This window comes from Rhagoletis zephyria, unplaced genomic scaffold (assembly GCF_001687245.7).
Source record: "Rhagoletis zephyria isolate East Lansing unplaced genomic scaffold, Rhagoletis_zephyria_1.1 Rzeph_scaffold_00054, whole genome shotgun sequence".
Lineage (NCBI taxonomy): Eukaryota > Metazoa > Arthropoda > Insecta > Diptera > Tephritidae > Rhagoletis > Rhagoletis zephyria.
In genome coordinates this window covers 194,223-210,788 of record NW_016157138.1, presented here as the reverse complement: position 1 = coordinate 210,788, position 16,566 = coordinate 194,223, and the positions used below count along the sequence as shown (strand labels likewise).

The window sequence follows — 16,566 nt, the reverse complement described above, 5'->3', positions numbered from 1 at the left end:
ATATAAAAAGTTTCCATAAATTTTATTATCTTGCATAGAAATTTTATCCTATAAAAATAACTCTTTTTTACTCAAAAATATGAATAATGAATAGTGCAAAAACAAAACGCAGTGATTGTTAAAAACCAAAGGCAAGACAAAAAAAGTGATATGAAGCAGCAGCGCACAGTTATGTCGTCGTTGTTGTTGGCGCTACAAGCAGTACCGTTAGCAATGGCTAGCGTAGCGGTTGATGGATATTTGGCGTAGCGCAGTGTGACAGAAAACATTTTAAACTGTCTCTAAAAACATTGGAATAGTAAAAAAAAAATTAATAAGTATTCTTGTTATAATAATTTTTAAAATGAAAGAGTGCAATAAAAAATTAAAAGAAGACCAAATCAAGAAAAATGACGAAACTTAAAAAAAAGGATTAAATGAGGGCGAATAAAGGCCTGACCGCGAGTAAAAAAAAATAGAGAAACAAATTTTTTTTTATAGAAACAAAGGAAAATCGATCAAAAACCTAAATGAAAATCAGAAAAAAATATTCAAATTTATATTATCAATAGCCATTGTTTTAAAGTCAGAGCAGTGACGACAGAGGGCTTCAAATTCCACGAAAAAGTGTAAACAATTATATTTTTTAATTCCGCCAATGCTGCATACAGATAATTTTGCCATAGAGGTGTACAATTTTTTTATTTTTTTGGTGTGTGTGTGTATTTTTATGCAGACTTACATACAAATGTACATATATGTACATATGTGCACCTTCGCTGCGCTTCTACATCATTCTATGCGGTCAACGACTATTCGACGATCGACAATTTTCTCGCCAACGACACCATGTTGCATCAGCTTTTTTCGTTGTTGTTGTTTGTGCTTTGGTTAAATCTTGCCGAGTAACGGTGCTGCAATAACACAGTTGTTGTTTGCATCAAATAAATATGTTTGGCCACAAAAGTTGTTCATACGTTTGGAATTTTTTAAGTTGCATAATTGTTGTTCTTGATTGCTATGATATGAATGTGCTGGAATATTTTTTTGTTTTGGTTTTTGTTTTCATGCTCATGAATCATTGAACTCAAGCATGGGCAAAATCTAAGCGATTTTTGCTTAATTAAAAATATTAAATTTAGGAACCACAAGGATTTAACGAAAATTTATTGAAGAATTTTCAGATTTGCTAAATCAAAAAAATAGGTTTTATCAACAGTTTAAAATTTTTAATTTTCAGATTTTACAAAATTTTTGACAAAGTTGTGCTTGTTATGAAATGCTGAAAATTAAAAAAATTATAGAAAATTTAAATTTTTCGACTTAAGTTTTTGTTAATTTTTTTATTGTGTAAATATGTATGGTTTATATTAAAAAAATATATATTTACAAATTTTTAATTCTCAAAAAAAAAGTTTATTTAAATACATACTTAAAATATATCTAATAAAATTATTTGTTATAAAAACGTAAAATTTTTACGTTTGTTCTATACAACATTTTCAATCAATTATAAAATTTTGAATCTTAAGCTTCAGTGATAAATTTTAAATTTTTTTTGTTGTTTTTTATATATTTGCACATATGTATGTATGTATGTACATATACATGTTTACACATTTTTTAACTTCGCAAATAATTCTCATAAAATATAAAAAACGAAAATGTAGGTACATGCATACATATGTACGCACATATGTATATGTATGTATACAATCCTAGTATTTCTTTGTCTTGCCCACCAAAATTTTTTTCACTGACAGCTAGGAAGAAAACAACAAATAAATCTATAACAAAAGATAAAGCCCTCATTGGATGAAAAACAGTCACAAAAAAAAAAAAAATCTAAAAAATATTTCCATCAACAAAATTTGAAGTGAATTTACATTTCCCCAAACCCTTAACAGCATTTGACTGAAAGTGACAATTTTCGTTTAATAAAATCTACATGAAAAAAGTACACATTCAGCAAAAGTGAAAAAAAAAATTTAATGTAAACACCCAACCCGACTTGAATCCGTCCTACGTCCCTTTTGTAGAAACAAATTTACACTTAAATCGAGGGAAGTTAAAAGACTGCATTTTTACAAGGCATTTTTTGTGGTGAACAAGTAAATGAAAAACAGTTAACTCAAAAGCGCAATGAGTGCTTCGAAAATCCAAAAAATCTGGAAACAATTTTTCCAGAAAGGCATACCCATTGATTTGGAATATTCGAGAATGCAACGAAAGCTGCGATCCATTGAAGGAACGCAGCTGAGTGCGGTTTAAACTTTTGTGAGTGAAGAGTGGAAGCTTTTGAGAGTGAAAAAAAAAACGTTCGATAAGTGTAGAGGAGAAACTGTTCAACAATTTTGCATTTTTATACACATTTCAAATACGAGATAAGAAGATCTTTTTAGGAAAAGTTAAAGACTGAATATACGCAAAGAAAAGTTTAACAAAATAGTGAATTTTTCATAATAAAAAAATAAGTGCAATTCTCACTCAAAACATAAAAGAAAAATATACAATACAGACTTAATGGATAAAGGAGGCTGCAAAGAGTGCAACAAAAAGTTTAGTGCATAAAAATTCTACAAATATTTTGCTATGCCTTTGGGAGCATTTTTGTGTGAAAAGAAAACTCTGAACGAAAGTGTTTGGCATGAACTTAGAAAATAATGAAAATCTTAATAATTTAATACTTTAATTTAAAACTGAATGAGATAAAATTTAAAAAGAAAAAAAAAGAAAAAGAAAAAATCAGACTGGTAGGCTCAACAACGGTGAACTGCACCTGGCGAGTGTGAAAGCTTTTTTAAGTGAAACACTTTATGTGAAGAGAATTAAGCGAAAGCTCACACCACGCGCTGTTGTTGCTACAGAAAACAGTGAGTTCGCTTGAAAAAGTGACAGAAAGAGAGGGAGAAGAAAATAGCAAAGTGACAGAGAACCAGCATTTTAATGTAAGAAAGAGATAGCAAGTGAAAAGAATAAGACAGATGCACCTGATGAACAAAGGATATAAACACATAAAATTTGCTTAAGTTAAAAACTTGAAGATTTGAGTTAGGAAGTCTTCAAATTAATGGGTCTAAAGACGATTGGTTAGTTGACAAAGAAAGTGTAAAAAAAAATAAAATTTTGCCTCCAAAAGCTATATTATTTATTTGGAAAAAAAAATCCAAAAACTCCGAATAACGCAACCTGCAAGCATAGTGTAAAAAACTATTAATTTCGGAATAAAAAAATTACAATTTCACTACATGGAGCGGTAGAAAATTATGAAAATGGTTTAAGTGAATGAAGAGAAGAAAACAATTGTGGAAAGATTTAAAAAAAAATTGGGTGTGTAAATACATATGAATCTTCAAAGGTAAAGCACGCAAATATTTTTTTTATACATTAATGGAAAAAAGATTTCATAAAAAAATTGCTATTTAAGAAAAATTAGATAATATCAGTATCTAAACAGTTTTAAGATTTAAATTCGTTAAGTATTTTTCTGCTATGTTTGAAAAATGTTTTGTTGTTTCTATTTAATACACACATTTTTTTATAGATGTAAAAACAAAAAAATTACACTTCGATAAGTGGCAGGAATTAAATTTTAAAATTTAATAATGTTCAAAAAATCTATGTTTTTTAGGAAAAGCTATGGAAATGAAGCCTTAACTTCCCGAAAGGAAGCATAATTGAAATGATTGAAAATTTTTAATTGAATATAGCTCAAAATGTAATAAATTGGATTTAAAGATTAGTTTGCCCTCACCCGTTTCGCTGAGTGTATACAATTTTTGCATGTTTCAGTTAAATTCAACATATTTATCTGAGCTAAGAATTAACAGATGTTTACATTTTGCTTTTATTATACCCTCTTCAAAATATTTTCAAATTTAAACCTTCTGAAACCCAAATTGTGATGCAAACTTTAATTAGGCAATTCCCTTAATTCAAGTCGAATTTTATTTACATAAAAATTAAAAAAAAAAATAGCAAAAAGTTCAAGCTTAAAAAAATTTATAAGTTTTCAATAGTTCCTCCAAAACTTAAGAAAATTCTATATTTTTCGATACTTTAAGGTTTTTGAAGTTTTAAAATATTTTATTTATTTCAAAGTTGTAATTCAAAATTTCTCAATATAGGTAATCATGTCAAATATTTTCAGCACAGTTTAATAAAAACTTGAATTCGCAAATTTTTAAAATTGTATCGAAAAACTCAGAAAAGATTTTTTAAAGTCAGAGATAGATGGAAACTGAATTTGATAAAATATGTTCGAATTTTTGAGCTAAAAAAGAAAATTTAGAAATTTTAGAAATTCAGAAACATATACATATGCATGTGCATGTGCATATGTTCATCGAAAACGGTCTTAAATTCAATAAAATTGTCAAAGAGAAATTTTACTAAAATTTTTTTTAGAAATTTAAAGAAAATCTTATGGGACCAGTATATGTCCTTCTCAAGTCAAAATTAAAAAAGCGAAAACCGCTGAACAGAATTTGCTCTTTTTACTGGAAAGTGAAAATGCTAAAAAATAAAAATGCTGTAGCTTTTAATATTTCTTTATTATTTTCAGTCTCAAAAATTTGGGTGCTTTTGATATTTTACAAAAGTTAGAGACTTTGATCAAATACAAAAATTTTAAAAACACTCAAACTACTTTCAAATGTACGCAATTTAGTACGGTGTGTGGGTTATGAGATCGTTATATGAAAACCTTTCGATAATTTTTTTATTTTGATGAAAGTAGCAGAAAAATACTTAAGTTTTTTTAAACTGTGGGTTATTAAAAGAAATTAAAATTAAAATATTATGTAAGTTGCAAGATTTTCAACAATTTTTAAAACTTTTTTATCGTTTTCTGAGCCTTTGGTAAAAGCTGTCGTCAGCTGGGTATTCTATCAAATAAAAATATAGAAACTAAAGCAACTCGTTTGAAATTAAAAATAAAACTTAAAAATAAATTTAAGACTGAACAAAACTGCCTTAAAAAGAGAGTATTACTGCTTTAAAAAGAAAACCACGAATATAGAATAAAAGCGTTTTCAACAAACCCTTTAAATAATTCTCAAAACTATTAGAATCAAAGTCTGCATTTTCAACGCACAGCAGTAAAAATTTCAAAATGTTTTCGACGCTGCTGCGTTACCCTACCTAGAAATGGCGTCACAATCGCTAAATAACACCCCAACAACATGTTGCGCAACATGCCCTGCAATGCGCAACATTTTAATCAAACTCAACGCAATAAGTAAATAACAAATAGAACAACAATAAAAACCACCAACTCCAATGAATGCCAACCAGTTGGCGTCGGAAGTGGCAGCAAAAACAGCGATCACAACAGGCAACACTAACAAGAACAACAGCCCTGGCAACACCAGCAACATCGATGTTGCTGACGAATCCATGAATCTGAGTGTACTGGGGAAACACGAGAAAATTGCTAAACATTTGAAGAGTGTAGCTGCTGGTAAACCGGATGTGAAAGAAGATAGCAGCAAAAGCAGTGGAGGAGTGGGCTATGAGCCGAAACAGAATGGACAATATCGAGAATGTGATGAGCACATGGATGGCAGAGAGACGCCAACGAATAGCTGGCAGCATCACCGCGTAAATGGTGAAAAGTCAGCAACAACAACCCCACATGGCAGTAGCAATAGTAACAGCAGCAGCGCTGTGGGTGACAACAAACCGGAATGTGGTGGAGAATCGCCACCTAGGAATCTGGATGTACGTGAAGAAGGTGAAGAGAGAGGGCAAATTGAGGGTGAAGGCGAACGCGCTGAGTCCCCAGCAGATGAAGGCGATTATGGGCGACTTCACACAGCCACAATCATAAAAACACCACTCACAAAGACGCTACTGAAGCGCTGTAGCGGCTATAGCGCGCTCAGCGGCAGCAGTGTAAGCGGAAATGGCAACGGAAATGGCAGTGGGAATGGAAATGGACACGGGTATGGAAGTAGCACTCATATAGGGGCACCCTCAACCGCACACACAGTGTCGGCATGCTGCAGCAGCCAGGCGCACGCCAGCGCCACCGCCAGCGCCACCAATGAGTGTGGTCACAACTGCTGCGCCGGTAGAGATGATGACGACGAGGAGGCAGAAGGCGAGCAACAACAAGCGTCACCCACACTCGTCGAGCATACGGCATTCAATGGGGAAGATGAGCGCTCGACGCCACCGTCACCACAGCCGCCACCACCGCCCTCTCCATCATCGCAGGCGTCGTCGTCACACAGCTTTCTGCATAAAATGCCAACAGCTATATCGACAGCAACAACAGAGTCAACTGCGGCTGATGCTACTGGCGGCAGTGCGGCAAAATGTAGCAAATGCAATAACAACAACAATATACATTACAACAACTACAATTGCTACTATCGGAAAAAGTCGCGCATGCCGATTTGCCGTTAGTATAATAAAAGAAACGTTTTTTTAAATAATTTTATTTTTCACATTTTTACATACAATGCAATTTACCATATTTTCAAAGAATTTAATTGGCAATAAAACGGTTTGTGAGAGTTGACAACACGTACGAATAAGCAGCTTTAAAACAAAAGGAATTAAAAATTCAAATTCTTATAGAAAAAAAACTGTTTTTGCACACAAATACACATTTTTTAAAACTTTTTCAAACTATAAAAAGTTGGTGCAAGCAACAAACTCAATCACCAAAAAATTGGCTTCTAAAAACGATTTTTTTTACAGAATCAAAAAAAAAACATTTTTTTTTAATATTTCAAAAATACAGTAGTAGAAAACTTGTGCACTCTTTCCACAAATCCACATAAATTGGCTTCTAATAACCAACAAGATTCGTTGACATTTTTTTTTTTTTAATAAATATTCACAAAACCAAGTATTTATTAATTGCTTCCAGAATCGTAAAAATGCAAAAGTCTCAACAACTTATTTTGAAAATTTCCACATTCAAAAACACGAAAAAAATAACTGTTTAGCAGCCGACTTTTAATTATTGGTATTCTTCAAACTCATAACACGCGAACTTTTCGAAAATCGTAAAATTGCGTAAAAATTGTTTTCAATTAAAATGTTTTTGAAATTCTTCAAAATTACAAGTACACAAAACCACACATTCATATAAATGGCCTTCTAAAACCAAATATATCCAATCATATTTTTTTAAATTCATGTCCTATTTGAAAGAATTTTTTTTTTTAATTTCACTTTTGTGAATTTTTCAAAATCGTAAAACAGTGCGGTGAAAAAATTAAAAAAAAATGTTTTCAAAATTTCAACACAATGAAAAATTATACACACATTCAAACCAAACCACCAACCCAATCTAACCTAACCACCAAACCATATAAATTGGGCTTAACAATAAAACCAATACAAGAATGCTCAAAAGTTTCGTATTTATACGGAAAACATGTAGTATATATGCCTTCTCGTATTAAACAATATCTGAAATTAAAAAAAAAAAAATACAAATATTTTATTTTCAAAAACAAAATTTAAAAAATCCAAAATTGGTAAAGATTTTAGGTGAACTTAAAAGTACAGAAGTGAAAAATATAAAATTAATGCAAATTGGCGAAGTCAAATTTTATAGAATTGGCTCTTGAAAACAAAAAAAAAAAATATCGAAATTAAACCACCAACAAAAAATTGGCAAACCCAAAAAAAAAATCAAAAGAAAAATTGCATTAATCTAAAAATTTATTTTTTCATTAGCTAAGAACACAGCAGAAATTGGTAACAAAAAACATTTATTCCAAAAGAAATGTTCCAAACTTTTATAAAAAACTTGTAAGAGCAAATTGGCTGATGGAACATTTATATCACAAATAAAAAGGACACAAAAATCAACACTGTTCACCCGAAATTCATGCACCCCCGAATTGGCTTTGCAAATTTTCCTGCCTCCAAAACCACACAACCCAAATAATGCAACAGAATTGAAGATCTCTCCCGCTGCCACAAAACTTTTCTTCAAAATTTATATTTTGGCAAAAAAAAAGTCGAAATTTTCGATAAATCATGACGTCCATAGGTAAATTGCAAATAAATTAATTCTTAGTTATAATTTTTAGTATCTAACAAAACTATTTAATACTCGTGTCTGATATTATATTATTGATTATTATATTTAAAAAACAACATTTCACAATTTTTACAAAAACAAAAACACATTTCTCAAATTAATGCTTTCTAATATTTACACAAACAGTGCTGCCCAAAACTTAGCGCACGGGCAGAGGTTTTATGAAACTTTAGTTACATTTTACATCGACCTGCAATGTGAAGAGAGAGCTTTTACGCTGTGTGTGTCCAAGTAAAAACTTTATAAAGTTTAAAAAGTTACACCCGTGGAATATCTTTTGATCCATGCTCATATACTTATATGTACACCCACAGACTAATCGCTCTCTTTTCACGCTACATTTCGGCCACCGCTGCTTTGCGTACAAGAAAAATTCCTACTTGTCTATTCATTCACTTCTTACGTAATTCTCGAAAGCTTATCAAGCTTATGACTTTAAAACGGTGATGGGCACTGCCTTGCCTGCGAGCGAAGTTCTTTTCAGCTTTCTATACATTTTGTATAGGCACGTGCCCATCGCTGCTTTAAAAGAAACTGGTTGCCAGAGCTTTCCAAGTGCAGATTTTGTTGGGCTTAACTGGAAAAAGTTAAGCATGGCGTTGTTTCCTCTTTCTCTGCCCTTTCTATACCCCTCAGGGTAGGCATTTTTTTTTACTGATGAAAATTTATTGTTGGGCGGCTGTGATTATTTTGGAATTTGTTAATCTAGGTACAGGTGATTGTCTTAAGCAAGAGCACAACTCGTACTAGAGAATTCAATTTCACAAGAGTCGACGGTCGGGCTGTAATTCCGAGAAGTCTTGATAATCACGAGAATTCCGAAATAACCCAGCCACGCTGAAAAGTACAAAAAAATTTCGGCGAAATATGCGGAAAAATATAGTACGAAGAAACCCGAAAAGTCCTGAAAAAACATAAAAAAGCGGTTGGAGCCTCACCCCTCACTTTCAAGTTTTCCCTATATACATACATATGGGCAATTCTCACAAATTCGTATATTTTGTGAAATTTTTTTTTTTTTTAATCGTAAGCTTGGAACGATCGTCGCCAAAAAGCAAATCGTAATGCATGCGATAGGTACAGTACAAAAAGGCGAGAGCGTTGTTTACGCCGTAGTAGTATTGTCGAGAAGTCGTTGATATACTTGTTCCCCGCCCATATTATGCTTGCTTCACTTAACTCTGTGCATATTTACATATATACATACATAAATAAACACTGCTCATCTTTTGAGAAAGAATCATTTTATTTGTACTTTTTGGGTTTTTAGGCAATGTCATATTAAGTAGCAATAAAATATTTTTTTCTAAACTTAAAGTGTATGTACACACATTATGACGAAAGTTTGATGCATCGAATCGGTATCGGATGCCGAAAAGAAAGTATTGGGTACCGACATTTTTTTCAAGTATTGGGTAACCAGTATTGGGTAACCAGTATTGGGTGCCGACAATTCAGCACATCACTAGCAAGTATGCCCATCACTGGTCTCAACTAGTCTTAAGGCACAGATGGAGATTAATTAGTCTTCGACTCATGTCTTAATGCTGCAATTAATGACAGAGCAAGCGGCTAGACCAGTCATTCCCAACGTTGGCAGAATTCCATATGCATGTGCCCTGCGCTGGGTATGCCTGGTCTAGACAATCAAAGTTAGCCATTCGAATGGGCTATAAACCTGTATATTCAAAAAATCTTACCCTTCTGAAAAAAAGTTTGAAATTTGGGTGAAAATTTGTTGAATTTTTTTGGGGTTTTCTACAGAATTTTTAACATGGGTTTATATGGGTTTTGTAAGCGAAAGAACTGTGTTTTAAATGAAAATTCTTAAAAATAAATAAAAAAACATAAGTGGCAAACAATATTTCTTTGAAATGGCGTGCTATAGATATGTATGACCGATACCTACTGTAAATTGACGTGCTTTTAGAAATATTCATATATACATACCCTTTAATTTAATTCTAAGTTTACATAGACTGCATAGTTGGACAAATAAAAAACAAAAACGCGTACCTATGTATGTATGTACAGTGGTGGTCAAAAGTGGCAGTCATCCACTTCGTATTTAATATTTCCAATATTTTTCAAGCTTTAATTTTTTAAATATTTTTTATAAAAATATGGTACATGCTTTAACAAAAAACATATAAATCACATTTTCAAACTTTATACAGAATTTAGAAAAAAAATGTATATAAATTTCGAGGTTTTAACCAGAATTTTTTAAAAATTTTAGTAAAATTAGTGCAAGTTTTTCGCGGCTAAAAACTCGCATTGATTTTTAATCTTTTTTTTTTTGTTGATGGCGTTTTGAACTTTTTTCCGTATAAACATGAATTTTTTTATAGGAATGTGCGCAAGATCTTTTGCGAAAAAAATAAAAAATAGTCAACGTCAGTTTTCCTAAATTTTGTTTTTTAAATAAAAAAAAAGAAAGTCTTCAGCAAAAAAAAATTTACATTAATGCGATGTTTATGCGCTCAAAACTTGCATTAATTTTACTATAATTTTATAATCCTGTTAACTGCATACCCAAAAAATTTAAAAAATTCTGGTTAAAAAGCTCGAACTTTAGATTGAAGTTCATGGAATTTTTCTAACTCCTTTATAAAGTTTGAAAGTGTGATTTATAAGGTTTTTGTTAAAGAATGAACCATATTTTTATAAAATATATCAAAAAAATTTTAACTTGAAAAACATTGTAAATATTAAAAACGAAACACCATTCTTCCATTTTTCACCGACACTGTATGTCCAAATCTAAATGTATGTGCCTTTGCTTGTCTCGTTGTCTATTAACGCAATCGTTTTGTACAACTTTTTTTCTCTTAGTGCCTGCATACATACATATCTATGCATGTTTGTGTGTATGCACGTAGCCACTATATTTACTCAGTCGCTGACATCGTATTTTTTTGTTGTTGCAATCCAAAGTATTTTTAAAATTTGACCTATTTTCATTATCAAGCGCAAGATTATTCTAAACAATAAAAGCAACAAATTACTGTCACACAAACAAACATAAAATTGTACGTATAAATGTTTCTATAAAATCAAACGCACAAGCAGAGCGGTTAGTGAAAACGAGCAGCAACGGACTAAGTGTGTGAGAGAGAGAGGGAGATTGAGTGAATGTGAATAGAGCAGCAACGCAGAGGCAGAAAAAAAATATACATATGTAAATAAATGTTAAATGTTGTTGTAAGAATGCGTTGGCGTGCTGTTGTTGTTGTTAGTTTCTTTTCTTTGAGTCACATGCGCAGCACGCAGAAGTACATATGTACATACATACATACGTAACGCATACGCATCGTTGTCCAAATTAGCAGCGCGCCCAGGCAGCAGAGCTTCACACTATCTCGAGTGCGGCCAAAAAGCGAAAGAGAGCAAAGTGGGAATGTTCAGAACTTAAGTGAATTAGCGAGCACATGAGCTACATACATACATACGTATAGGCGGAGATACCATCCGGCCTAGTGCTGTCGGCTGCACCACCGCCTCCGCGTCGGCACCTCGACACACACCACATTTTGCCTTGTAACTCAAGCTGTGGAGATTCAAAAAACTTTTTTTTAAGGTACATACATACATACTTACATACATAAAATAGTAATTTCTTGCTCTTGTCCACTGCAAAAGGGCAACTCGTTCAAATGCAACAAAAATAACATTGCGCCACAAGAATGAAAGCAGCACCCGCGTGGCCTCTACCGTACTCGCAGTCTGCTCGGCTAATTTAAGGAAATTAGAAAAAATTGTATTTTGATTTATGCACCAAAGTAGGAGTGAGTGTGTGTGCTTGCGTATTTGTGCGTCTCGCTCAACTTCACATACGCACACATCTCACTAAATGCTTCTACTGGCTGTCCGATTTGTTGCTTCATAAACGTAATTTTTAGCTTTCCGTGGCTGTTTTGTGGTTATTGTTGTTGCTGTCTAGCAAGTACTATCTAAATTGTGTTGTTGTTGTTATATACATTTTTGTTTGTTCTTTTGCTCCAGGAAAGTGTGTCAGCGTTAAATTAACATTTCTATTTTGTTGTGTTTTTTTTTTTGCTTTTTTCTGATCGCTGCTATTATTTGTTCACAAAGCACCACACATTTGGAGCCAGACATTTGCCTGTGATCATTGACATAGACACGCAACTACGTACATATATTCTTTTATTAATATACATATTGCGTTCTTCCCGGGTTGTTGTTATTTTTGTAGCGCTGCGTTGTTGTTGTTGTTCTTGTTTTGTGGTGTACGTGCGGGAATCGAAATGAAAAATTTTGGGCTTTTTACGGCAGGTTAGGCTAAATAATGTCTAGCGGTGAGAGAGCAGTGTTAGAAAATTTTGAAATTTAGAAAGCTAATAATGAATTAAATTTAATTAAAATAAAACCAAAAATTAAATCAATTAGAAGTAATTTAAAAAATTTAATAAAAAATTATAAATGTAAAAGTAAAGAACAATTTTATTAAACAAAATAATGAAGATTAAATAATAAATAATATAAAATCAAATATAAATAATAGTAGAATCGAAAAAATCAAAATTAAAAGTAAAAATTACAAACTAATTTAAAAAATATAAATAAGAAAGCAAAATAAAATATAATAAAATAATAAATAGTGAAGAATAAAATCGAATATAAAGAATCAATATAAAATTAAGAAATAAAAAGTAACAGAATAATTTAAAAGCAAAAAATAAAAAAGTAAAACATAAAATAAAAAGAACTAAAATAAAATAATAATAATAGTAATAATAAAAATATAATAATAGCAATAGTATTTTGGCACTTACACTTCTCGTATATTTCGAAAGTGCAGCATTTAACCCTTTAATGCAGAGTCTGTCATATGTGAAAGGCTTTTTAACCATTTCAAGGCAGAGGAAAAAGGTTCTCAATATGATTTTGAACGTGCTTTTTCTCATGTTGACGTAGATATTAATCGTAGAAAATTTTTCCATAGTAAAATAATTATACAAAAATAATAATAAAAATAAATAAAAATAAAAAAATAAAAATATTAAAAAAGAAACAAATAATAAAAATAAATAAAAAATAAAAATAAATAAAAAGTATGTTGAAAACATATTGAGAACCATTTTGCCTCTGCCTTGAAAGGGTTAAAAAGCGTCTCATATATGACAGACTCTGCATTAAAGAGTTAAATGCTGCACTTTCGTAAAGATATCCACCAGTATAACCATTTTTGTTATATAAAATTTTTGTGAAAGCTGATAGTTTACGAGTTATTAGAGTTTAAAGGAAACTTTTCTTTTTCCAATCTGGTCACTCGGGTACAGCATCCAATGTCCCAAAAATCGAGTCTTAAGATAAAATAAAGAGAAATCTTTCAAAAACCGTGCTAATGGTGTATTAAATATAGCCTTTTCAAATAGAATGGGAGCCAAAATCCAAAATTTCAAAAAAAAAAAAAGTGACATTTTGAACTGTATTTTGAGAGTTAAGTTATTGTTGTTGTAACTTCCCTATTGTTTTCCTACATTGTATGATCATATATCATCACGATAAAAAAAAATTCATTCGATTATCTCTTTTCTAACCGAAGATCTACGATTTTGAAAAAAAAACTCGTGTTTTGCCTATAGTGCGGCGTTTTTGAATCGGCAGCTGAGATAGGGCGTTTTTGAAACGAATTCTGAAATAGGGCGTTTTTCAACCAAATTCTCAAATAGGGCGTTCTTGAAACGTTATTTGAGATAGGGCGTTTTCGAACTGGCTGCCGAGATAGGTCGATCTTCCACTCAGCAGTCGATATGCTCCACTGTATCCTCTTTCGTTCAGCGTCTTCTACTGATCTTACCATTGGTCAGAGCTAGTTTCCAGGCCAACAGGCATGCCACGGCAGAACACAGACCATTAGCCTAGCGCCCCCCCTCTTGAGGGAAAAGAGAAACTTCGAGAGCTTCATGTCATACGCTTTGTACATAATCCTAGACACCTGCAGCTTTGAGTTTTGTTCCATGCCTTCCGTATTATGAACAATTCGAGTTTCCGTTTAATCGCTTGCAGAGGATCGACACCTCCCTATCAGCATGGTTTACGACAAAGCACCCTCTTTGGAAAGCCTGTCGGCCCCTCGTTCCCCACGCCTCCGGTATGCCCTGGAACCCAGTAAAGATGTACGTCACTATTGGTATGTAGCAAATCCAAAGCTGCCCTGTACTCCGCCACACTTCTAGAGAAAGTGGTGTGCAATAGTAGCGCCTTTACCGCAGGAAATTCACCTGCTTACTCACTCCGCCTGGAAAATGCTGCAGCAGTTTGGCAGCTTACAGGATTTGTTGAGTCCGAGCTCCGCACATACGACTGCCGCCCCTACGCCCATCCATCTCCATCCTCGATCCATCTGTAAAGACATTAACCGAGCCAGCACTCCTCACGCCTTCACTCCACCTTCGACCTCTATATACATATTTACAAATACATATATATTTTGCATTAGTCCGAAAAAAATTTAAAATTGCGTTATTAAATCGAAAGTAAAAAATAATACTAGTTTATTGGCCAAGAGACATATGTAGGTATAAATGTGTGTATAGTCCTTTGGCGACCTTTTCTGGTGATTTTATTCACACACAAAAAAATATTGTGGCAACACTGGTACTAACCCTAAACTGCAACGCTGCTGACGTCTGCTCCTTTGCTTGCACGACGTTTTGGCTTCGCTTCTCTCCTCTGCTCTTCGCACAGAAGTTTTGTTGGCTGCGCACATCTCTGCTTCGCGGTGGTGCGCTCTGCAGCCGCCTTATGTGGACTGATCAATCATACTACGCACTGCTTCTGCGCACAACTGCCGCATGCAGCTGTTTCGTTGACCGCGCTCTGTTGCTTTACACAGAAGCTTGGATATCTGCGCACTGTTGCTTCACACAAAATTCTGCTACCGCAGATAGGGGCTGCTTTATTTTAGTGCGCACTAGCTCAGTGCACAAGTCCTTCGCTCGAGAAGTTTCGATGTTTCCACACTGCTGCCTCACTCAGAAATTTCGTTATTTGTACATTGCTGCTTCCCTGTGGGGTAAATCTCTGGTTTTGAACTGGTGCATTTCTAGTACATTTAGAACCACTACAAGTTCGCGATAAATCTCTTTTGCATGCAAACAACTGGCGCATTAAACAAAGCGATGTCATAGGAATTGGAAATTGTCCCCCGCTGCATTACCTTTTCTATAGTTCTGAACCAGTCGTAAATTCGACATATGTAATTCTAGTTCGCTTTGCACCCCATTTTCTATAGTTCAGAACCAGTTGTAAACGAAAAAAGTAACAAGATGTTTTCTTTTTGGGGTACCATTATTTGCAGAGAAATGTATTTTCAATCTGGAATCAAATTTGTTTGAATGAATGTAAATTAAATTTTGCATTTGAAAACACGTTTACATACCTTTGGCTGTAGCTGACTTTGTAGAGGTGCTGACTGTTATTGGTTATATTCCAGAAGGTCCCAAAATGTTAAGATGTTAACACAAATTTTAGTTTTGTATTACCAAACTATGAAAAAGCATCTGCGACGTGCAGACTGAAAGCGTATTTGAACGAAAAACCCGCGAAGCAAAAATCTATTTAAAGTAAGCAAGCCCCCCGCTGCATCCCTTTTTCTGTAGTTTCGAACTAGTTCAAAATTCGACAGATGAGATCTAGTTCGTTCTGCATCCCTTTTTCTATAGTTTTGAACCAGTTCCAAATTGTTATTTTAGATATAGATTTCTAAAATTGTTTTTTAAAAGTACCACATATCGCTGCTTTTGAACTGGTGACGATTTAGTTACTATCGGACTGGTTCGTTTTTGGCGATAAAGATCTAGTACGGAACTACAAATTTGGTTCACCACTTCGGAGTTTCCCTACAAGGTTGACACAGAAGCTATGTATGTATGTTTGCTCGCCTTTGTCGCACGGAGAAGTTACATATGTAAATGTATGTACATATATATGTACATATATACTTGCATACTTATATGGCTGCACTCTTGTTTGCTTTATGCAGAATATCCATGTATGAACATATGTCGTCGATGCATTATACTGCTTAACAAAAAACGTCGGTCGCACCTGATTCCTTCACTCATAAGCAATAGTGCTCGAGTCAATGCATTTTGATTTGTATTTCAGTGTCCAAGGCTGCTGCTGCTGCTCTGTCTCTGCTTTTGATCTGCTGCTTAACTTCGACGCCTTAATATGCCGGGCTTAGGAATGGAAAATGTGCGCGCAGAATCGATTCTTGACTTCAGAATCAACTTTTTACATTTAAATTCGGTATATTCAATGACAGGAAGACTAACTTCCTCGGATGGTATCGATGAATGCACCGCAAAAAGAACACCACCGCCGATTCTGCCCACGCGGTCACTCCTGTATATTTGATATTCATTTGGAAGAATTTCGGAATTAAAAATATGAGGTTTGAGCCATGTTTCGGTCAAGGAAATAATATTATAATTGCAGTCAAAACCTTTTAAATATAAGTCAGTTAATTTGGTATTCAAACCTCTAAC

At 33.3% G+C, this 16,566-nt stretch overlaps 1 protein-coding gene across 1 annotated transcript in view; it reads left to right on the top strand.

The window, feature by feature from the left end:
• The first annotated feature begins 4,846 nt into the window (after positions 1 to 4,846).
• Positions 4,847 to 16,566, top strand: part of LOC108368831 (hormone receptor 4-like) — a 45,946-nt gene continuing 34,226 nt past the window's right edge. Inside the window, 1 exon segment of the mRNA XM_017623761.1 lies at positions 4,847 to 6,385. Coding sequence (XP_017479250.1) covers positions 5,260 to 6,385 — 1,126 coding nt within the window. The 5' untranslated portion in view covers positions 4,847 to 5,259.